Source organism: Chaetomium strumarium (assembly GCF_033439665.1).
Source record: "Chaetomium strumarium strain CBS 333.67 chromosome Unknown B0T15scaffold_5, whole genome shotgun sequence".
NCBI classification, from domain to species: domain Eukaryota; kingdom Fungi; phylum Ascomycota; class Sordariomycetes; order Sordariales; family Chaetomiaceae; genus Chaetomium; species Chaetomium strumarium.
Genome location: NW_026944433.1, coordinates 2,099,314 through 2,121,738, shown reverse-complemented (window position 1 = coordinate 2,121,738; position 22,425 = coordinate 2,099,314). Strand labels below are relative to the sequence as shown.

General features: G+C 57.9%; 6 protein-coding genes across 6 annotated transcripts; 2 read left to right on the top strand and 4 right to left on the bottom strand.

Annotated features, from left to right (window-relative positions):
- Positions 1-157: 157 nt before the first annotated feature.
- B0T15DRAFT_575959 (uncharacterized protein) lies at positions 158-1,428 on the bottom strand (the record flags this gene model as incomplete). Its single annotated transcript, XM_062871009.1, has 3 exons — positions 158-204; positions 267-707; positions 780-1,428. 3 exons carry the CDS (start codon positions 1,426-1,428, stop codon positions 158-160), a joined length of 1,137 nt encoding a protein of 378 aa, XP_062720317.1.
- A 1,868-nt stretch (positions 1,429-3,296) lies between these two features.
- Positions 3,297-4,711, bottom strand: B0T15DRAFT_558332 (uncharacterized protein; the record flags this gene model as incomplete). The annotated part of the gene is made up of 7 exons (XM_062870468.1): positions 3,297-3,673; positions 3,729-3,776; positions 3,833-3,902; positions 4,047-4,206; positions 4,297-4,361; positions 4,460-4,569; positions 4,681-4,711. The coding sequence occupies 7 exons, from the start codon at positions 4,709-4,711 to the stop codon at positions 3,594-3,596; spliced, it is 564 nt and encodes a 187-aa protein (XP_062720316.1). The 3' UTR covers positions 3,297-3,593.
- Positions 4,712-5,969: 1,258 nt separating this feature from the next.
- B0T15DRAFT_399410 (Nup93/Nic96-domain-containing protein) lies at positions 5,970-11,961 on the top strand (the record flags this gene model as incomplete). Its single annotated transcript, XM_062865005.1, has 6 exons — positions 5,970-6,131; positions 6,200-6,769; positions 6,892-7,943; positions 8,077-8,081; positions 8,511-11,539; positions 11,641-11,961. The coding sequence occupies 6 exons, from the start codon at positions 5,970-5,972 to the stop codon at positions 11,959-11,961; spliced, it is 5,139 nt and encodes a 1,712-aa protein (XP_062720315.1).
- Positions 11,962-12,827: 866 nt separating this feature from the next.
- Positions 12,828-15,245, top strand: B0T15DRAFT_244758 (BZIP transcription factor). The gene is made up of 3 exons (XM_062863109.1): positions 12,828-13,452; positions 13,524-13,745; positions 13,864-15,245. Exons 1-3 carry the CDS (start codon positions 12,987-12,989, stop codon positions 15,048-15,050), a joined length of 1,875 nt encoding a protein of 624 aa, XP_062720314.1. The 5' UTR covers positions 12,828-12,986; the 3' UTR covers positions 15,051-15,245.
- On the bottom strand, positions 15,217-17,397 carry B0T15DRAFT_244800 (uncharacterized protein). Its single transcript, XM_062863110.1, has 4 exons — positions 17,164-17,397; positions 16,635-17,079; positions 16,348-16,571; positions 15,217-16,273 (listed from the first exon to the last, which is right to left on the bottom strand). The coding sequence occupies exons 1-4, from the start codon at positions 17,192-17,194 to the stop codon at positions 15,384-15,386; spliced, it is 1,590 nt and encodes a 529-aa protein (XP_062720313.1). The 5' UTR covers positions 17,195-17,397; the 3' UTR covers positions 15,217-15,383.
- Positions 17,398-17,590: 193 nt separating this feature from the next.
- B0T15DRAFT_437008 (uncharacterized protein) lies at positions 17,591-21,396 on the bottom strand. Its single transcript, XM_062865839.1, has 4 exons — positions 20,924-21,396; positions 20,563-20,782; positions 20,277-20,397; positions 17,591-20,213 (listed from the first exon to the last, which is right to left on the bottom strand). The coding sequence occupies exons 1-4, from the start codon at positions 21,077-21,079 to the stop codon at positions 17,972-17,974; spliced, it is 2,739 nt and encodes a 912-aa protein (XP_062720312.1). The 5' UTR covers positions 21,080-21,396; the 3' UTR covers positions 17,591-17,971.
- Positions 21,397-22,425: the final 1,029 nt, after the last annotated feature.

Genomic DNA, 22,425 nt, shown 5'->3' with positions numbered 1-22,425 from the left:
AGGTTGGATTAGCAGTCGAAGGAGAGAAAAAAACAAGAAACGACAGAAAAGAAGATCTACAGATAATGGTATTTCCGCCGCACCATCACATCCGCTTCGAACACCCGTTCCAGAAACTAACCAGACAACAAGCATACTCATGAGCTTGACAAATGCTCTATGCCCTGAACCGAGCAGCCTCGACCGCGGGCACGGGGACGGCGCCTACACGCAAAAACGCGTCAGCATACATGAATGGTATAGGGGAGACGACGGAATAGACTTACCACCCCACCCACCAAAGCTGTCCCTCCCCTGCATCTGCGCATTAGGGAACCCGCCGACACTGCATTGCACCGCGCAGACGCACGCCCCATTGGCTCCAATCGTGCCGGTGCCCGTGACGATGCCGCCGCTCGTGGCGGTAGCCCCCTCGGTGACAGCAGGCGTGGAAGCCTCCACAGAAGTGGACGCCGCGGCATCGCCACCGACGTTACCGGCATCAGCACTGGCACTTGGGCTGGCACTGGCGCTAGCGCTAGCGCTGGCATCGGTACCGGCACCGGCAGTCGCATTGGCGTTGCCGCCGCCCGTGATGGCTGACCCGGTGCCGCTGCCGGCCTGCTGGATAGCTAACGCCTGGAACTGCGCGGCCGTCTTCTCGGCGGTCGGGTTGATGCTGAAGACCATGCCCTTGCCGCAGTGGCCCTTCTGACGGCAGTAGAACCCTGTTTTCAACGGGAAACGCGGCGATTAGCAACGGCCTGAAGTCGGAAAGGTGAAGGCGAGGCTAAGCTTACAGAGCGGAGTGGAAACCATCACCTGCATGGCGACCTGCGGCGGGGGGTTGATAGTGTTGTTCGGGTTGGCCTGGAAACCGGAATCCATGCCTCCAGTTAGCGGCTCGCAGGGCTTGTCGAAGGTGGACTGCGTGGCCGTGTGGTTCTGGCTAAGGAAGGTGAAGATGACAGTGTCGCCGGGGTTGGCTGAGAGCTGCGGCGGGTCGAATGCTAGGCCCTGGGGTCCGCCGACGGTGACGCTGTGCGTGGCACCGCCGGCAACAACCGTAGTCCCGGTCGCTGGTGCTGCGGCAGTCGTTGTGGCGGCCTCGCCCGTGGTGACGGCTGGCGGAGCAGTAGCCTCACCGCCGACGACGGTCTGCGTGACGGTAACGGTCGAGGCGGAACCAACGACGGTTGTAGCCGCGCCGCCACCGAGGTTGACCCAGAGGAAGTTGATCGTTGTCCCTTGGCCCGTCTGCAGACCGATCAAGCGCTGAAGCTCGGCGAGTTGTTCCTGGGACGCCTTGACGCTGTTTGTGCTGACTTTGTTGACTGACACTTCCTGCGCGTGCATGCTTCGCCGGCCGGGGTAGAGGTTATGGACAGCCTTTCCCATCGCCAGGGGCGCCATGCCCAATACCATTGCTGTTGCCACCGAGAACTTCATTGTGCCTGCTTTTCCTGTTTTCTTCGTCTTCTTGCAGAGGTCGCTGCTAGAGTCCCTGATTTAACAAGGGAAATATATGACAGAGATAGGTCGCAATATTCTGGATGCCTAAATGGATCGAGTCCCTGCTCGTTGTAGAAGCGAAAGAGAAAGAATGGATCAACCAAATGAGTGAATGCACGCACAGAGGGAGAAGGGAAGATGGGGAGGAAGAAACAAGTCTCTTGAAAGAAAGGGTGGCCGCATCGAAGGGGGCCTGTAGGGTTTAAATCGCAGCATGATGATCTTCGAACACGGCATCCAGGAGTTCGTTTTCATCGAAGATCCCGGGCAGCAAGGGGGGTGGGGGAAAGGGGTGGGAGGGGGAAAGTTCTGAGCAGACTCGAAACCGCGAGGGAAGCGTCACTGTGGTAGCGACGTCCCTGTCACGTACTCGCCATTCCCCGCGATTCCCTGCTGGCGTCTGGCTCCGGGTGGGCGATTGCCTTCGCGAAGTCGGGCCTGGACCAGGGGGGTGGCAGCAAAGGAGGTTGGCTGTGACAGGACCGTCTCAGAACGCCCGGGTTGTTTAGCATTTCAAGTTCCGCCAAGCCGCTTGTGCACGGGCCGCAGAGAGGACCTGGGGATACCGGGCAGGGGTCAGAAAGTGTGCAAGTACCTACGAGCCTACTTGTGATCCTGACCCCAACTCCGAATGCGATGAATGATAGGTAGCTCAGTTCTAGAGAATTCAGGGTTTCTGGGCCTCCAGAACGGAATTACTTTCTAGTGTGTTCACAATCTTAGAAGGGTGCGCGGCAAGCACCATCTTGGTGTGTCTTTATCGCTGTTGCAGCAGAAACATGCGGCCCTGACTCGGGCCCGCCCAGCGCGCCTCGACAGGGCCTAGCAATAGCAGCCATAGGTCCGTACCTAGTGTATAAGAGTGTAACTATCCCGGCACTTTGAGTATCCGCTGTGGCGGAGGGCGGGTAGAGACAGGCCAAGATCTGCCCAGCTGTCTCGGACTGCCAAAGGTTTCTTCGTCCGTATAACATTAAGCTGTTTTTGCTGACAGCTTGACAAAACGGAAGCAGAGTCAGTCATCCATCCACAGCAGCCCTGGAGAATTTACATCCCAGCATTGCATGGCCAACGGGTGTCTCCCGGTTTCTTCGAGTCCTCGTCAATAGGCTGAGAACCTCGCAGAATTGCATTATGATCTTTCCATGATCATAATGGTTGATGCCAAACGAACGACGCCTCCGAGCGGCCGGCCGGGAGTACGGTGCTGTGCTGGTCCGGGAGAAGCGACGCACTCCGTACTATAGCATAGGTAAGGTATCTTACATATCGCCCTGTTACCCGACCTTCAGCTTCTGTGGACCTCGAAACCGGAACATGGTCAGAGGCCATCTTGTCTGCTACCGATGCAGCAGGACGGGCAATGGGAGGCAGCCGGCAGACCCGGGAGAGGAATCAAAGATGGCTTGACCCCGCTCGAAACAAAGCAGCAATTTGGATAGCAACTTACACAGTCTTCCACTAATAAGGTGACTGGTAAGCAACTCCCCCGGTGAACTTGCGAAACCTCCAACGCACGTGGATTGCTCGGCGCATGCGGCAAAGGCACGGGCATGCGGCTCTTCCGGCCTTTCAGACGGAGGCTGTGGGCAAAAAAAAGTCACCTTATTTTCCTCTCTTCGCAAGGAAGGCGCACCAAGGCTGTATGGCTGATACATGCCATGGCAACGCTCAGACTGGAACCTCACGGAGCCGTGGCGAAAAGTGAGGGTTCTGGAACGCGAATCGTCGCAGACGGCCGTTTTTGACGGCGATCAGGGTTGCATCAGAAGATGCAGACCAGGGTTCCTGAACTGGCGCCCGGGGAAATTTTACACTCGCTTCATTATTTAAGGTTAAATACAACCCCCGGTTTTCACCCGCCCAGTTGAACCGGGGGGTTAGTAGTGTATTGCAACTTGTACGGGATACCTCATCGTCGGTAATAACCGTGATAACCAAAGGAGAGCATCCATGGATGTGCACAATGGTCCGGTTTCCTGCGCTCTAGTTAACCAAACCCCTAGCATGGCTTGTGCTTTACTAAGTTCTGAAAGAGTTTACAGCCGCTGGTTGGACTCGTGGGACATTACTTCATCGTCTTACCGTGTAGTGCTGCCCTGTCAAGAACCTGAACCTTTCCGAGCTTGCTCTGTCTCCTGTAGCGCTTGCTGCCTTCCCTCATAGAGGCCAGTGTAATAACCTGCAACAGTTGGTATTGGCATCTGAACCGACGGTCGAAAGTCAGACAGCCTTACCTGCATAGTACCACGACATCAGGAGCTTTTTGAGTCCCTCGTCCTGGACTGGCCGCAGACTGTTTAGCTTCAATCACTAATGTAAGTAGGATATCCAAGCTTACCAGAGCTCAAGAGCGTCTGCGGCCCGATCGCAGCAGCAGCAGCAGCAGCACCGGCTTGAATGCCATCGGCCTGCTTAAAGAAGTTTCAGACGTCAGTGAAAATGAGGCCAAAAGCGCGGTGCATTCCTAGTAAGGCAGAGAGCTGTTTCACGCCAAGCCTTGGAGATCTCCCCGGGGTCCTCGTTTCTGGAGGTCGGTCGTCTGATCACCCTACCTTCTTCGCGTCCACGGAACCCTGGGCATCCGAGATTGGCGGGTGCGATGTTTCATCGCTCTCATCCATGGGCACTGTCTCATCTACTTCGCCTTCCTCATCGTCGGCTGCGATAGGCTCACTCGCCACAAGTGTTTCAGGCTTGGCAGTCGGCCGAGTCCTGCAGCAATGTTGATCAGAAAGCGATCGTGAGCGGCCCATTGCTGTTGTGCTGTCTCGCAGTGCTTTTTTGGAGTTGGCGGTTCCTTACACATCATGTGTGCCCTTTGAGACATCGTCAACTATGCCGCCTTTGGCGTGGATGCTGTGATATTTCTGTATTTCGGTTGTCAGAGCTCCAACCTAAGGGACCAAGGAACGGTTGGCAATTATAGAGATGCTCGACGGCCATCAGGGTTTTCGAAGCAACAGACCTTGTACTCCTCTAATGCTTGGTTCCATGAATCAACCAGCGCCGAGTCGTCCCATATTTCTTCGTGGGTTGCTGCCGTTTCGGACTCCATTTGGATGGCTACGTCGTGGGCTGTGTCGTGAGTGAGCAATTGGTGTTTTGTTTTTGTGAGATTGCAGTTTTTTTTGGGTGCTTTGGGTGCTCGTTTCGAGGTCTGACTTTTTGCACATAGTATCACTTTACGGCCAGACAAGATCTTCCCCTTCAATTCCATGTTTTGATTGCTAGTCTGACGCGCTTGCCCAAATACTGCGTAGTAATATCCTGAACTTAGAACACCGGATATTCTTCTGGATTTCACTGGACATGGTCACTCAGCCAGAGCTCTCTGGGTTGGGTTCCGGCAGCATTTTCTCCTCAACTAGCCCCACTGTCCCTATTTGAGTTCAGACAACCCTCACACCCGGCAGCAAGTGTGAGCATTGAGCTGATTCGCATAGAAGCGATACATATACGTGTGGAGTGAGAAACTGAAGACCGATCACCTCGTAACATGGCATATCACGCACCCAGCACACCGCCGCTCGACGGCAATCACATTGAATAAGGTTGGCGGTAACGCCGGGAACCTTGGGCCCCGGCCGGCCTGGCTCGAGCTCCGCCGCCCCGTTCCCGGAGACCCCGCCAACTTAACCCCGCCAAGAACCTTCAACCCGCGCATCCGCAACTTCCACGGGTAGTGTGGGCGGACTAAATCCACCCGACATGCAGGCAGCGAAGGCCGATCCGGATGCTGGCCGCATGTTCTAGCCCATTCCTAGCAGCTTTTGCCGGGTCACGCGGGCTGAGCTCCTCCGTCCCGGACCCGCCAGACCATGCGTCTTCGCAGCCGACCTCGACGCTGTCACCAGCACGGGCACCCTCCTTTCCGGACTTGACAGACAGGGCTGGCGGTGATCATCACAAATCCTACTGCTGCTGTTGTGACGCGTGATAGCCTGAGATTTTTCCGTTATACTGCCTCCGGGTTGGACCCAAGCATTCCATCAGGCCAGACCTCTGCCATGCATGCATACTAGTAGTAGCGGCTTTCTAAACATGGAAGTACCGACATTTGAGCTCCATCTTCACCCCCCCGAGCTGAGAAAAGGTACGGATTTCCGGATGACGGGCTGGCGGGACTTTGGAAGTTCACACCCCGCTCCTCACCCATCCGCTCCAATGTTATCCCGTAGCTCAACACTCTAGAACTGTCGACCCGTCAATAGTTGTGATCACACCCGAGGATTAACCTGAAGCTCGTCTTTAACTCCCAATTTCTCAACAGAAACTGATCAGTGATTCCAAATTCTTCTGCTCCTCCTTACACCAGCCCTCTTTCGCATCCTTGGATCCTCACCCAAGTGTAATTCCTGCAGGAAGACAAATGTGAGCGGCTATGTTCTAAATCCACCAGGGTCTTGACCGCTAATGAATGTTCTCTCAATCAGGGCTTCTCAAGTACAGTGCAGCGCCTTGCTCCGTTTCATGGCATGGCTTACTCACCACGTCCGCAGGACCACTACATCGGCATAGATGTCGGCACTGGATCCGCGCGGGCCTGCATCATCGACTCAACAGGCGAGATTAAGGCCCTTGCAAGCGAGAACATCAAGCTCTGGCAGCCTACACATGGATACGGCGGCTCACATTATGTGGGCATCCCCCTTTCCCATCCCTCTCTCCTTCACCCGGGACAGCAACCACTGACTCCTACAACCAGGAACAATCCACCACAGACATCTGGCGAGCCATCACGGTCTGCGTGCGGCAGACCCTCGCCTCCTCGGGCGTGAGCCCCTCATCCATCAAGGGCATCGGCTTCGATGCGACGTGCTCGCTGGCCGTGTTCACGCACGACACGGACGAGCCGGTGCCCGTGACGGGGCCCGACTTCGCCAACGACGGCAACGACCGCAACGTGATCCTGTGGCTGGACCACCGGCCCCTGGACGAGACCGAGCTGATTAACAGCACCGGGCACAACCTCCTGCGCTACCTCGGCGGCAAGATGAACGTCGAGATGGAGATGCCCAAGGTGCTGTGGCTGAAGAACAACATGCCGCCCGAGCTGTTCCGGCGCTGCAAGTTCTATGACCTGGCCGATGCGCTGACACACCTCGCGACGGGCGCCGAGAAGCGGAGCTTTTGCAGCACCGTCTGCAAGCAGGGCTATATTCCCGTGGGCGTCGACGGGAGCGTCAAGGGGTGGCAGGAGGATTTCTACCGGGCCATTGGGCTTGAGGAGCTGGTCGAGGATAACTTCAAGAGAGTTGGGGGTGTCAACGGGGTGGTGAGCCCTTTCCTTTGTCGTCGCTTTTCATTTTTGCTTTTTTTCTTCAATTCTCCTGTCAACTTTGCCTGTTGATGAAGTACCGGGAGCAGGTTGGCTGACTACCTTACCCATGGACATAGAACGGGGAGTTTCTGAGTGCCGGCGAGCTCGTCGGGGGCTTGTCCGAGAAGGCGGCAAAGGAGTGGGGACTGCCACCCGGTATTGCCGTCGGGAGCGGCGTTATTGATGCGTATGCGGGCTGGATCGGGACGGTCGGCGCTAAGATCAAGCTGGACCCCCCCGAGCATCTTGACGAGTCGGCCGCGGCGAACGATGTCTCTCAGGCCTTCACCCGACTAGCGTCCGTTGCGGGGACGTCGACATGCCATCTGGCAATGTCGAGAGAGCCCGTCTTCGTCCCTGGAGTGTGGGGTCCTTACCGAGATGTCTTGATTCCCGGTTTCTGGATGGCCGAAGGCGGCCAGTCAGCTACAGGCGAGCTGATAAAGCACATGCTCGAGACACACGCGGCGTACGACGAGACACTGAAAGAGGCCCAGGCGGCGGGGAAGAACATCTACGACTTCCTCAACGACCACCTTCGACACCTCGCCGACGAGACCAAGGCCCCTTCTATCCCGTACCTAGTCCGGCACTACTTTTTCTACGGCGACCTCTGGGGAAACCGGTCCCCGATAGCCGACCCCAATATGCGCGGCGCCATCATCGGTATGAGCAGCGACAAGAGCAAGGACGGCATGGCGCTGCTGTACTACTCGACCATGGAGTTCATCGCGTTGCAGACGCGCCAGATTGTCGAGACGATGAACGCGGCCGGGCACGGCATCAAGAGCATCTTCATGTCCGGCAGCCAGTGCCAGAACGAGATCCTCATGGACCTCATCGCCACGGCGTGCAACATGCCGGTGCTGATCCCGCGCTACGTCAACGCGGCGGTGGTGCACGGTGCCGCGATGCTGGGCGCCAAGGCTGCGAGCGCGGGCGAGGACGGCAAGACGGAGCCGCTGTGGGATATCATGGACCGCATGAGCAAGCCGGGCAAGGTGGTCTGGTCGAGGGGCGATCCGGCCGAGAAGAAGTTGCTGGATGCAAAGTACGAGATCTTCCTAGACCAGGCCCGGACGCAGCAGGTGTACCGGAAGAAGATTGATGAGGCCATCAAGGGATCGTCGTTGGACGCGGATAGGTCGGTGCATTGATCTCAGAGTGTTTGACTGGGGTTCTAGCGCTGCCTTTCGGAAAGCAGATGTATACCTAAGGATATAATAATATAATTCGACGATTAGAATTGGCCAGATACATAGACTTGGTAATGATATCCACTGCTAAGTGTGCGCATCTAAATAAGAATGTTATACACCTAGGGGTCGGTCACTGCGTTGTGAAGAAAGCGCTGCCCAGGTGATGTTGATCATCAAATACTCCACTGCACGTTTGTTCGGGAGACCAACCGTGCCATATTCTCCACTGCCACTTTCTGCTTGCAGCTCGTGTGGCCCAAGCTCCCGCTAACTAAGCTCGATAAGGTAATGGTAATGTTCGGGACTCTGGCCCCACCCTTCTTCGCTGCAGGCGCGTTCAAAGCCTTTTGGAGCAATTGGGAAACAAACCCAAGCTGTTGTCCAAATCTCAAAAAAAAGAAAAGAAAATCCCCTTCCTGCAGACGCGTATGTCCCATACGCGTTGTGCTTTTGCCGCTGAGCCAAATTCCTGGTATTCAACACACACTGGAACACAGTAACAGCCATGTCATTTTTCATGGGCAGGGGAACTCCCGCGACGGCAACGTCGACTGGGTCGTTGGGCGGCCCAACGCTACTTGGAGGGCAGTCGGCCACAGGAACCACGGGGGCAGCAGGTGCCGGCAACAGCATATTCGGCCAGACAACAACAGGAAGCTCGCTTTTTGGGAATCAACCGACCGGGGGCGCGACCACAACCCCGACTCAGCCCCAATTCGGCGGCTCGTCTCTCTTTGGCGCCTCAACGACCACCCCTAAGCCTTCGCTCTTCGGAGGCAATGCGACGGCAGCAACGAACCAGCCCTCCAGTCTCGCCGGCAACAGCATCTTTGGTGCCTCAACCGCGGCAACCGCCCAGCCTGGCATCGGGACGAGCCTCTTCGGCAACGGCAACGCGACCACTACGAACGCCGCCGCCTCGACAAGCCAACAGCAAGCGCCGCCGTCCGCCCTCCCTACGGGGGCTCTTTTCGACAGCCTCCTCGCGAAGAACAAGAAGCAAGCCGAGGGCGAGACCGCGCTGGGTGAGCTCCCCTCGCTCCAGCTGGGGCTAGGTGATCTCCGCCAGCGCCTCAAGAAGCTGGGGCCGTCCCAGGACCGACCCTTGGAGCACGGCAAGGCTCATTACTTCCTTGCTGCATCGGGTGTGGATCCGGGCGTAGCGGTGCGCGATCTGGGTGCATTCGGCCTGCAGGCGAGGGAGCGGGGAGGCGCTGCGCAAGGGGCCGGCTTTGGTCGTGGCCCGGGCGAGGTGGATGTCGAGACATATCTTTCGAACTTGCAGACCAAGACGACGTTGAGCATGATCGCCGATGGACTGGAGCGTTCGGTGCGGGACTTCGACTCGTTTCTGGAGGAGAACGTCACGATGGAGTGGGAGGCGCAGCGCAAGAGGATCTATCAGCACTTCGGCATCAAGCCCCGGGAGGATGCCGCGGGCACCACCGCCCCAGCTGCTCGCGCACCCACCCCGTCCAAGGAGAGTCAGGGTACGTTTGGGCGGTCGAGGCGCAAGGCCAGCCAGCCAGCCCCCGGGGAGCGGCCCTCCCAGCGGCCCAGCGTGCTGGGCAGGTCGGCCATGGCACGCTCTGTCATTGGGACGCCCAGCCGGATCGGTGCGCACGCGCCTGGGTTTACCGATGTGGAGGCGCGCAAGGACGGGACCGGGTCGCTGAACGGGGTGACCTCGATGGACGATCGGCTGCTGCGCGAGAAGCAGGGGAGGCTGGCAGAGAAGATCCACGAATTCAACGACGCCCGGCAACGGGGGCTGCCTGTTTACATCTGCCGCGACCTGGCGGACCTGGAGTCCAGGTCCGGAGACCGGCATGCGCCCCATGTCGTGGAGGCGTACCGGGCCATGATGGAGATTGTCGGCGAGCACCCGGACGCTGACGAGACGCCGCGGGAACGGCAGTTTGCCAAGCTGTACCTGGATCCCAATCCGCAGTCCCCTAATGCTGTGGCCATGCGGAAACAGATTCTGAAGGGGGCCAATGCATTCCTGGAAAAGCAGTTCTGGAACGAGGTGAACTCCCTCATCGCGAAATATCCCCAGGACGCGAACCTGGGAGGCTTGCCCGACGTCGTCAGCAAGATCAAGGCGTACATCCGGCTCCGCATCGCCCGGAAGACGCTAGTGCCGGACAACGTCGACCTCCAGCAGGCCAACGGCGAATACGTATGGGCCATCGTTTTCTATCTGCTGCGGGCGGGCTTCGTGAACGAGGCGGCGCAGTATGTCAACAGCAACCAGAACCATTTCCGCAGCATCGACCGGACCTTCTCGGGCTATATCAATAGCTATGCGTCGAGCGAAGAGCGCCGGCTGAAGCGACAGATGCAGGACCGGTGTTCGAGCGAGTATAACCAGCGGATCCGCAACGCCCCGGAGGGCTCCATCGACCCCTTCCGCATGGCCTGCTATAAGATCATTGGCCGGTGTGATCTTAGCAACCGGAGCCTGGACGGGCTGCAGACAGATGTCAACGACTGGATCTGGCTCCAGTTCAACCTGGCTCGGGAGACGGACCGGTCCCTGGAGCTGGCGGGCGAGTCGTACGGCCTCACCGAGCTGCAGGCGAGCATCCGCGAGATTGGCCTCAAGCACTTCCCCAAGACGCCGGCCGAGGACACTAATGGCAGCTTCGGCATGTTCTTTTATCTGCAGGTGCTCTCGGGCATGTTTGAGCAGGCCATCGCCTACCTGTACCCTTTCTCCTACGTCGATGCCGTCCACTTTGCGATTGCGCTCACGTACTACGGCCTGCTGCGCCCGGCAGACGCGCAGCTGGTGGACGAATTGCTTTCGCACAACACGCGAAGCCAGCCCCGGATCAACTTTGGCCGCATGCTCGGCTACTACACACGCGACTTCCGGGCGGCCAACGTCACGGCTGCAGTCGATTATCTCACCCTCATCTGCCTGAACGCGGACGAGGCGGGCGGGCCGCAGCAGGCTGCGCTGTGCCACGAGGCCCTCCGCGAGCTGGTGCTCGAGTCGCGCGAGTTCAGCCGGCTCATCGGCGACATCAAGCCCGACGGACAGCGCATCAAGGGCGTCGTGGAGGAGCGCGGCTCGCTGATCGCGCTGGGCCAGGAGGACGACTTTATCCGTGCCATCACCCTGCAGGCGGCCAGCTTCGCCGACGACAACGGGCGCACGACGGACGCGGTGCTGCTGTACCACCTGGCCGAGGACTACGACACGGTCGTGTCTATCGTCAGCCGCGCGCTCAGCGAGGCCATCTCCCTCGAGATCGGCGAAGATCCCATGCGGCTGGTGCCTGTGAAGCCGCGGGTCGACGGCGGGGCCGAGCCCGACGCACAGCCCGGCAGCAGTCTGAGCCTGGCGGCGATTGATGACCCCGTGGAGCTGGCCAAGACGATGATGACCATGTACGAGCGCGACTCCATGTTCTGGCAGAAGATCCGCGACCCGAACCGCGTGGCGTGCAAGGTGCTGCTGCAGATGAGCGACATCAAGAATCTGGTTGAGGCAGGCAGGTGGCCGCAGTGTCTGGACGTAAGTTTCCTTTATTTTTTTTTTCTTTCTTTTTCTCATTGTTCTTTTTTTACCACATGTTGGTCTGGCGTCTCGTAGCGCATTAGCTAACAGCGTGCCAGAAAATCCGGGCCCTCGAGATCCTCCCACTCAACGCCCGCGGCGACCCGAGCATTATCCGCAGCTACGCGGCGCGCTTCTCGTCGCTCGCACAGCCCGTCGCCATCAACGTGCCCAACCTGCTCATGTGGACCGTCATCTGTTGCACCCGGCAGCGCGAGAAGCTGATGAACGGCCAGTTCAGCGGCAACGAGTCGACGGCGCGCCAGCTCATCGACGAGCTCAAGCAGATGAGTGTCGATCTGACCGCATATACCAGCCAGCTGCGCTATCGCCTGCCGCCGCATCTGCATGAGGCACTGGCAAGGGCTTCGGCAGATTGATGAATTGGGCGGCGGTATGCAAATCGCGTGTGGTCTACAGAGGCGGGCGAGGTGAGGGGGGGGGGAAGATGGGGATACCGGGGAATGCCTTGGGAGAATGTGAAAACGTGGGGTGGTAAAGTGCCCTTGATGTGTGATGGATTGGCAACTGTAATGCTCAAGGTAGCTACGCTGTAGAAGACGGTATTGTACAAGTACCCATGAAAACTATCGGTGGCGTGTCAAAATTAGTCTCAGTCGGGATGGTTGTTACGTCCTGGTGGCTGGCTTATTCGGTTGCTCGGCTGTCGAGGGAAGAAGACTTGTTGGTTCTCATAGCTGCTGTCGAGAAATCCCTTCCACAAACTCAGACTCCGAGCTAACACATGTAACTCAGGTACTGTGTCTGGAGGCTAGTGTATCGTCCGAGGTGTTTCACGAGCCATGACTCGGGCTGAGCCTGCCAAGAAGTGCTAACGATGTCAGGGCTCACAGTCGGTAAATTACCTAGTTATTAAGGTTTTAGCTAGCGTTGTGGAGTGAAACTACTAGGTAATTAAGGCGGTCACTGCCGAGGTCTAAACAAGAGGTTATGAAATTGAAATCTTCGTTTTTGATGAAAATGAAAAAGACACAGCTCTTTCCGTCCGACGTATTCGTAGCATCACACATCCATGGGACAACTCTGAAGGCCCGTAAACTGACATTGGGTGATTCTGTCACTTAGTACGACCACTGTCGAATTTGCTGTGTGCATGCCATGCCAAGCAAGTGGAACACCGCGCGAAGCGACCCCTTTTCGGGGACAGTATGTTCGCATCTCCGCCTTCCCGGGCCACGCTAAACAACAGCTCTGGCTCACCTACGGAATACAGTAGCCCACCCGCACGCACACGAACCGGGGGAGTGAGCGGGTCAGCAGTGCATGCGGGCCCAGCCAGTTGGGTTCGTGCCTTGCAGGACTCGATAATAATAATCTCGCTCTGTTTTTGCTGTTTGGCTTTTCGTTTCCGAGCGGGGGTTTTTTGGCGGACCCATCCCAGCCCATGGCGTCCTCCTCCCAGTCGGGGCTAACTAGTACATTCACCCACGAGATCGTTCTCAGCCCGCCCGAGCTCGGACACAGGCACAGCAGCTACGGAGGATCCGCTGACGGCCGTAAAAGTGGCGCCGGCCGTGGCTCGGCCGCAGCCGCAGCCGAAGCCGCAGAATCACCGGGCCTACTAGCAACCTGGCAGCTGCAGGTGCGACCCGAGCCCGGTTGCGGCACGGAACACGGTTCGCCGGCGGTGTCGGTGTCAGTGTCAGCAGCCACACCCTCGCCACCAATAGCAACAACGCAAGAACTGAAGGGCGAGAATGATCATGCCGACGGTGTCCCGGACGCCGACACGCCGGCAAGCAGCAACGACGCCGCTACGGGCTGCGCTTCCAAAAGGCGCAAGACCAGCCGCGGATCGCGCGGCGTGGCCAACCTGACGCCAGAGCAACTGGAGAGAAAGCGAGCCAATGGTGAGTTTCCCGCATCATGGCGGATCTGCTGACGGTTGTCGGATACTGATTACTGACTGCACTGCGCCCAGACCGCGAGGCACAGCGTGCCATCCGTGAGCGCCAGCGCGCCCAGAGGATGCGCTATGAACAGGAGATTGCCGAGCTCAAGTCGCAGCAGCCGTATCAGGAGCTGCAGGGCGTGCTGCGGCAGAAGGAGGCCGTGGAGGCCGAGCTGGCTGACATGAAGAGCCGCCTGGCTACTATCGTGGGTATGATGCAGCCCCTCCTTGCGAGGCCTGCTCCTGGTGCGGGTATGTGGTTTGATGTTTCTTTTATATCTTTCTTTATTTCTTTATTTTGTTTTTTCCTTTGTCCTTGTCTTTTCCAATTTTCTCCGTGACCGATTCATGCGCTGAGACACGCTGGCAGATGGCTCCCCGTCTACACACACCACCTCCACCACCACCACGGCACGAACGGCCCACAATCCCGGATCGACGCCGACGAGTGCCACCTCTCCCGGGTCGGTTGGAACCCACCACGGCCGGTGGCGGAGCAGTCCGTCGCCCGTCGCAGGCCCGCGGAGCCTGGACGGGCCGTCGGAACTAGAGGTGCTCCAGCAGCAGCGCCATGATCTCGTCCACGGGTTAGAACTGGGTTCCGAAAGACTGGCGTTCGATTTCCTGATCGATTCGAAGGTCAAGGTCACCACCGTCCAGAGGGGCGTACACGGCGCCCAAGACTCGCCCCAGTTCCGCCACGTGCCCATGAAGCACGAACGGTCGTCCACCATCTCCATGATCGCCAACCCGCAGACGCAGCAACAACAGCAACAACAGGCGCAGTCCCCCATGTCCCCCCTGCCGAGCTTCTCCGCAGCTGCAGCAAACCTCTCGCTCTCTACGCCCGCCACCCCCGCCACCCCCGCCGCCTCCGCGGTCGCCGAAGCCCCGGTCTACGCCATGCTGCCCCGCAGCTGCCCGGCAACCTGCCCGCTCGACTCGATCCTCCTCGACTTCCTCGCCGAACGCCGGCAGCGTTTCGCCGAGGGCCTGCCGCCCACCGAGATCGTCGGTCCGCGGTACCCGTCGGTCTCGTCCCTGCTCAACCCGACCGTCTCGGCCTTCGCGCACCCGCTCTCGAAGGTCTTCACCGACATCCTCGCCCGCTTCCCGGACCTCTCGACCCTGCCGGAGCGCGTGGCCGTGCTGTATCTCATGTTCCTCGTCATGCGCTGGCAGGTGCACCCGACGCGCGAGAACTACCTGCGCATGCCCGAGTGGATCCGACCCTTCCGCGTCCAGCTGGAGCGGGACCACCCGGCCTGGTTCGACTACGTGCCCTTCCCCAAGATGCGGGAGAAGCTGGTGCGCGAGTACGAGGTGTGCGACTTCCCGTTTGACAACTTCTTCATCCCGTTTACGCGGACGCTGAGTCTGAACTGGCCGTACGAGGAGGCCTACGTGCTGCTAGCGGATCCGCACAGCGACGAGCTGGTCATGAATCCCGTGTTTGAGCAGCATGTCAAGGTGCTGGCGAATTGGACGGTGGGAGAGGCGTTTGAGAGGACGTTTCCTGCCCTGACGGGGTTGATTAATGTCAAGAGGGCGACTTGACGTCTCGTCCCCACAGGGGGGGAAAGGGATGGGTTCTGGTTCTGGATAATGCACGATATACGAAGATAAAGACGGCGTATAGTTGTGGGTACATCAGGTATATATACCAGACTAACATGTAATATGGTTATAAATTGCGTACAGTACAGCAGTCTAGACAAAGGTTGTATACACACGCACACACACACATGTATATAGGTAGGTATACTATACCTTACAAGTCCAATACCAATTAAACACGGGTTCCATGTGACAAAATACGCACATATCATTCAACCCCATTCCAGCCACCCGTAGCATTATTCCGGAACCCTCCCTGTTCAACGTTGCACATCACGCCCAAAATGAATACTTCCTCACCCAGGGCCCCTCCCCGACGAACAAGCTCGGATGCTGATCCCCCGGCAGCGTCTGCCACATCAAGCTCCTCACCACTGCATGCGCCTTGATCCCGTCCACTGCCGCCGCAGGTATCCTGCTGCCGTCCCCGAGCGAGTACAGCCCCACCGTCTCGTCGCCATGCGCCGCCGCCACGATTCCGACGCTGCCGTACCCGGGCTCTGTCAGCACGTCCAGGCCGATGTGGATGTGTTCTTGGTTGCGGTAGGACGGGAACTCGACGACGGGGCGTGTGCAATTCCCAGGTCTTCGCCGCCGCCCTCCTCCCCCTTCCCCTCCCCCTCCCCAGTTGGTTGGGTCTTGCTGTTGTTCTTCTTGTTGCAGCTGCTGCCGCTGCCGCTGCCGCTGCAAGAAGCGGACGTCGTACAGCGCCATGGCGTTTTGCGGGCCGGCGGCGAGCACGGTATAAGGTCCCACGCATCGGACGTGCGCGGCGCTGCTGGCGTGCTTGAGGGTGTTGCTCTCGGCGGACCACTCGCCGGGCGGGGTGCGGAGGTCCAGTACGCAGACATGGCTCGATCGGGTGCCGGCGAGGATGACTTCGGGGTTGTTCGGGCTGAGGAAGTCGACCGACAGGATGTCGCCTTGCCATGGCGCGCGGTCCTGCCCGGCCTGCGTGCGTCCGCGGAACTTGAACTGTCTGGGGGACCAGTCCGCCGGCGGCGTGAGCCAGCTCAACTCTTGGTCTTGCAACTGGACGACACCTCGGTCGGTGCCGGCTATGCACGTCAGCCGCGAGCCGTAAGGGGCGGGCTGCAGTGCGTGGATGGTGCTGGCGGGGCTGCCATCAAGCTGTCTCCCGGTGAAGCGGAGAACGGACTCGTCTGTTTATGGTCCGTAACCAGTCAGGCCATGTACTTGTACAATCACGCTTCGACTCTGTGACACACGAACGTACTGTCCTCTAGCACCAGGCTCCGACTCGGGTCTGCTGAACGGCGTGATTGGGCTTTGCATTGCCGGATACAGATGGGCCCGCCTCTGTAGTCGTTGGAAGCCAGGAGTATCGTGCGCGACGAGTCATGGAACTTGATCGACGTGACGATGGGATCCGACAGGGAATAGAGTCGCGGCCGGAAGTCGATACCAGGATACCGCTCTGCAGCATGCCGGCAGCTGATTCTGCGGCCCTCAGCAAACAGGCCCGGTCAGAAAAGGCCAGGCCGGCAGTGCGCCACAACTCACCTGTCCTCGGCATCCCGTGGGATGTATGCGCCCGCCCATAATCCTTCATTCAGTGCCCCGTACACAATGCCCAGCCCCGGTTCGCTACTGCCTCCAACCCACATAGACGATAGCATCCCACAATTGTCGGGGTAATTAGGCCAGAGCTTGACTCCGCCCTTGGCCCGGAGCCCGCCTGCCCATGCCCTGCCCACGGTTTCTGCCCCGGGCAAAACACGATGGCCACCGACTTCTCCAATCTCCCTGGCCAACAGTCCGCCCATGAGTGGCACCTCCCTCACGCGAGCCCTCTTCACCTTCTTGGCCTGGCGTTGCAGCTTCTCCCACCTTCGAGCATTCTCTTGCTCTTCAAGCGCGCGCCGCTTCACATTGCGTGCTGACCAGGCCGCCTGCGCTGGCGCCGTCTTGCTGTCTTCAATGCGGAAGTACTTGCGCTTGACGCTGTCTGGGTCCAATGTGAGCCACGGAACGAAAAATAAGAAAGACGAAAGGAAAATAGAAATCAGAGCAGAGAAGGGGACAGGCTGACCATAGTAGAACCCAGGTATCTCCCGAGTCATCTTCGTTTCTCAATCCCACGGCGCTGCTTTTTCTCTCATAGAATAGAGCAGAACAACACCAAAACCTCCATATGTCTTTAAACTATCGAAAAAACGTCCATTCGCAACACCGTCGGAACGTACGATGGAGAATGTGAGGCTGTAATGAACCGGGAAAAGTTGGAGCACTGTACCATGACCAGCACACAAGTGATGCTGCAGTACTGATGGTGTGTGCCTCTGGAGGGTTAGGGGCACGAATGGCAAAGTGACGAAACAGCTGGTTGGTCGGAGGGAGAAATTCATTGAAAGGGAACAGCAGCAGAATTGATATCAATTACACATGTAAGTTACTGGAAAATGTTTTCAAATTGGAGATCCCGAGCTTAGAGGCAGTTGGGGGAAGGAGGTGGTGATACTTGAACTTGCTACCTATTCAATTCAGTTATCATCAGCTGGTCCCAAACTGGGCAGGGGTTGTGATGGAGAGCAGCACGTGAGTGGCAACGCATGCAGGTGGTTCCTGACCGCTCGAGTGCTAACAAGATGTGAAGAGTCCGAATCTGGCTGGGCAGCCGGGCCACACAATGCAGGCAGATCACATGCATCTGGATCGCACGATTATTTTACATCTTTATTAGATTGTCCTTAAGGGACTCAGGGTATCCCCCCATACTAAAGTCCGTACAAAAATCAGAAAATGAAAAAGATTGGCCCGCTGGTTGCATCCTTGATCCCCCTTCCTAGCAACCGCGGCCAAATCCTGCCTCCTTCCATTCCCAAATGAATGCGAGTCGCCTATTGCGACTTCTCGTGCTGGGTCGAGACGCGCTGGAGCGAGACGACAAAGTCCTCCAGAGACCGCTGCTTTTGGCTGCCCTTGGGCGACTTGCCGTGCATGAGGTTGTCGAAGCCGACGCTGTCTTGCAGGATGTAGTAGAGACCACCCATAATGCAAAATATCCCGAAAGAGAAGACCCAAACACGGACCACAGCCACGATCGAAGTCTGGCCGTCCTCGAACCAACCGAAGATGGTGAAAAGAGTGGCGATAATGTCGACGATGAGGACGGCACCAGTGAGCTGCCACGACGGGAGCGAAGACCAGAAAGGACCGTTGGCACGGGTGATGAAGATGAGCCAGTTCTCCGTGAGCGAGATTTGGAGGAACACGACCTCGTCCATGTTACCGAAGTTCTGAACGATACCACCGTTGCGGCCGTGCGCGTACATGGTCGTGACAGTAATCCAGGTGCCGATGGCCAGAACGATGCCGAGCAGAACCGACATGCCCCAGAGCTTAGGCAGGTTCCACTTGACGGGCGTCTTGCTGTAGGGAGCGTTGTCGTAGGCGATGGCCAGGGTGGCGACATCAGCGAAAATGGCGATGAAGACAACGAGCTCGATGTTCAAGCTACGGTTCAGGATGGCGATCCAGAGGCCGAGGTAGATCTCCAGATGGATCGAAAGGGCGATACGGTAGACGACGTAGGCGTACATGCGGTGGAAAATCTGGCGCGAAGTCTTGAGGGCATCGATGATGGCACCGAGACCGGGGGCGAGGAAGACGATATCGGCGGCGGAGCGGGCGGCATCGGAAGCGCCCTCGACAGCGATACCAGTGTCGGCCTTCTTGAGCGAGGGAGCGTCGTTGACACCGTCACCAGTCATGGCAACAAGGTAGCCACGCTGCTGCAGAATCTCGACGACGTTGTACTTGTGCTGGGGGAACACCTCAGCGAAACCATCGGCGGCCTCGACGAAGTCGTAAACCTCAGAGCCGGGCATATCACCACCGCCACCGAGACCGAGACGCTCAGCGTTGTAGACGTTGGTGCCGAGACCAAGTTGACGGGAAGTCTCACGAGCGATACCGACGGCATCACCAGTAAGCATCTTGATGGAAAGACCGAGAGACTTGGCCTCATTGATAGTGCGGGCAGTATCGTGACGCGGAGGGTCGGAGCAGGGCATGATGCCGAGAATCTCCCAGGAGCCCTCACCACGCTTGCGGGCGACACCGAGCGAGCGGAAACCACGGGTGGCGAACTCAGCGACCTTGTTCTTGTAGGCCTGGTCAACCTCATCGGGGATGGGGTGGTCCTCCTCCACGGTCTTGAGCACGAACAGGGGGGCACCCTTGACGCAGGTGATGCGCTCGCCCTGCGGAGACTCGACGACGGCAGTGACCTTCTTGGAGACGGGGTCGAAGGGGTGGAACTCGAGAACCTTGTACTTGCTCAGGACACCCTTGGCGCGCGGGTAGTACTTGAGACTCTTGAGGAAGGCCTTGTCGATGGCATCCATACCCTTCTTCTTGCGCGAAGCAGCCAAGCAGGCAGTGAGCATCAGATCCTCAGGGTCAACACCGGCAACGGTGTAGGGCTCTGACAGAGAGAGCTTGTTCTTGGTCAGGGTACCGGTCTTGTCAGAGCACAGGATCTCGACTCCGGCAAGAGACTCAATGGCCGAGAGCTTCTGGACGATGGCCTTCTTCTTGGCGAGGTAGGCGGCGCCGACAGCCATGGTGGTGGTGACGACGGCGGGGAGACCGACGGGGACACCGACAATGGTGATGGCCAGAGTGAACTCGAGAATCATGACAATCGGGTTGGAGCGGTAGAAGCTGGAAACCCAGACGACCAAGTTGGTGAAGATGACCAGCACGAGGAGGATGGTACCAATGCCGTTGAGCACCTCGGTGAAGTGGCCAGTGCCAGCGCTCGCAGCGTTGACGAGAGCAGCGGCACGGCCGACGAAGGTGTTGTCACCAGTGGCAGTGACGACCACAAAGGCCTCACCACGCTTGACGGCCGAGGAAGCATAGCACTGGTCGCCCTTGTGCTTGTCGACAGCGAGCGACTCGCCAGTGATGGCAGACTGGTCGACCTGAAGGAAGGCATCGTCGGTGACAATACGGCCATCCGCAGGGATGATGGTACCCTCTTCGACTTGCAAGATATCGCCGGGAACGACCTCGGGGGCCTCAACCTCCTTCAGGGTTCCGTCGCGGAGAACAACAGCCTTGAGAGCAAGAGTCCTGAGAATGGTCAGTCATGGTTATAATGGATTTGGGAGGGGAGGGTGAGGACGCAATTCATACTTCTTGAGTTCATCAACAATTGAGCCAGCCTGGTATTCTTGAACGAAACCGACGACCGCGTTCAGGAGCAGTAATCCGCAGATCACGCCGAAATCAACCCAATCCTCAAGACCGGCAGCCACTGTAGAGGAGTTAGCATGACCAATTGTCACCCAGGACTGCATTGAATGTCGTCGCGATCGGCCCGCTGCGTGCAGCCGCATGTGAGGCTTCCCGCAATGCGACCGCACGGCGTATTGCGGGGTGGGGGAACATCAGACGACGCGTCGGAAAGGTGGATACTTACAGACAGCAGCGGCCTCCATGACGAACTGGATAGGGCCGACGAAGAAACCGAGGAACTTGAGAACAAGGTTCTCCTTCTCCTCCTTCATCTGGTTGAGGCCATACTTCCGGCGACGCTGGATGACCTCCTCGGATGCGAGACCGACCCGGGTGTCTGTCTGAAGCATGTCCTCGGGGACGACACGGCCACCGCCGGGCTGGACTTCCTCTTCCTCTTCAAACTGTAGGCAACGTATCAGCATGCATTGTCACTAATAAAGATGGCTTCGAAGCGTTCGGCGATTGAAAGCCAATTGAGGGCGAACCATTGCGTCGCACAATGCTAATCAACAGCAGCGAAGTGAGTGAGGGAATGAACTTACGGCATGGCCATCGTTGCTCTCCAAGTCGTCGATGAGCGCATCAATGTCCTCATCCTCCTCCTCTTCTTCTACGGGCCGCTTCTCTGTGACGTGCTGGGCCGGTTTCTCGTCGAAGTTTGACAGCGCGGGAGCGCCGGCAGCGGAGTGGTCGGCCATTGGCGCGACGGATTGTGTTAAAGGGCGCGTAGCAAGAAGATGGAGAGAAAGCCTTTGTGGGTGGAAAGCGTGGGTGGCGTGGCGTAAGGGTAGGAAAGGAAGAGAAAAGTTTGAGGGGAGCGTGGGTGGTCGGCGTATTATATTATTTGAGCGCGAGCAAAGGGCCGTTTGGTCACGCCCACAGAATCCACGCACGCACCATACACATTCAAGGCCTAGTCCCTGCCTACGACGTCCACAAGCCGCGACCTTACCCTTTGCTGCTCGCGGGATCGTAACCAGGCGACACTTCCATCCCCTGTTGAGCAAGGTTGGCCACTCACAGAAGGGTGGATCGTCGTCATTGCACGCAGCGGGCAGAACGCGGCGCTGATGCTCGAATCACATCTCCACATCACAGTGCGCGTGACCATTCCAACTGTGGGATGCAGGGTGCGCATTGGTGCTTTCACCACCCTCCATTAACCCAGGGGAAAGGATTGCAAATCTCAATTCGCACAGTGTGCATGAGAGTCAGGGTGGCGAGGCCGCTGTGGTATGGATAAGGTACCTGAACCGTGCAGTCCGCGCATGTACCATGCCCGCTTTTTCCCCGGCTATCGTTGGAGATCCAGTTGGAGCTTGGTACTTTACGAAGGCGGTCCGGCAAGGTAACTTCAGGTACCCGCACTCAAAGCTGCGGGATTTTTTGGCGTTACCTGTCGTCCATTTCTCGCGCTTCCGGGTTGCCTTTTCATCAGCCCGTGCAATTCATCCAGGCCAGCTACCGACCTGGGGTACATTACATTACACCTCACAAGCCCAGATGATGCGGTGTACTTCGTAAGTTGACATGGTTGATTATTTCCGTTGCCTCAAGCTCTATGGACATGCTCTGAAGACAATTTTCAAGCTGCTACAAACCTGCTAAGCACAAGACTCTCGGGCTTTCGTACTTCCTGAGGCAAATACCTCCGCGATAGGTTTTTCACGTTTCACGTTTCGATCACAGACCCTTAGTTGGAAGTTTGAAACCGCACTGACAAGATTGACAAGCTTTCTGTTTGTTGTTCGTCATGAAACCCCCAGACTACGGCGGCGCAGACTGAAAGTTGCATCGACGTTCCAAGCAACGCCCAGATAGGTAATACCTAGGTACTGTTGTTCTCTTACTGGTTGCTATGTAGAGCCGACATCCCTGCCCAAAACACCGGCATGTCTGATAAACAAAACAAAGCTTGAAAACACCCAGGACATGTTAATAAGCATTGGGAGAAAGGGACAAGAACAGGAGACTCGGTAGCAGTCGGGTTGCTTAGTGTTTTCTTTATCGCGTTCTTTCGCGGTGGCAAGCTAATTCGCCGTGT

Coding starts and splice junctions, on each gene's coding strand:
- B0T15DRAFT_244758 (XM_062863109.1), top strand. CDS start 12,987: ATGGCGTCCTCCTCCCAGTCGGGGCTAACTAGTACATTCACCCACGAG. Junction 13,453..13,523: donor GGAGAGAAAGCGAGCCAATG/GTGAGTTTCCCG, acceptor CACTGCGCCCAG/ACCGCGAGGCACAGCGTGCC. Junction 13,746..13,863: donor GAGGCCTGCTCCTGGTGCGG/GTATGTGGTTTG, acceptor ACACGCTGGCAG/ATGGCTCCCCGTCTACACAC.
- B0T15DRAFT_437008 (XM_062865839.1), bottom strand. CDS start 21,079: ATGGCCGACCACTCCGCTGCCGGCGCTCCCGCGCTGTCAAACTTCGAC. Junction 20,783..20,923: donor AGAGCAACGATGGCCATGCC/GTAAGTTCATTC, acceptor CGTTGCCTACAG/TTTGAAGAGGAAGAGGAAGT. Junction 20,398..20,562: donor CATGGAGGCCGCTGCTGTCT/GTAAGTATCCAC, acceptor ACTCCTCTACAG/TGGCTGCCGGTCTTGAGGAT.
- B0T15DRAFT_244800 (XM_062863110.1), bottom strand. CDS start 17,194: ATGACTCGGGAGATACCTGGGTTCTACTATG. Junction 16,572..16,634: donor CCACGGGATGCCGAGGACAG/GTGAGTTGTGGC, acceptor TGAGGGCCGCAG/AATCAGCTGCCGGCATGCTG. Junction 16,274..16,347: donor GAGCCTGGTGCTAGAGGACA/GTACGTTCGTGT, acceptor GACCATAAACAG/ACGAGTCCGTTCTCCGCTTC.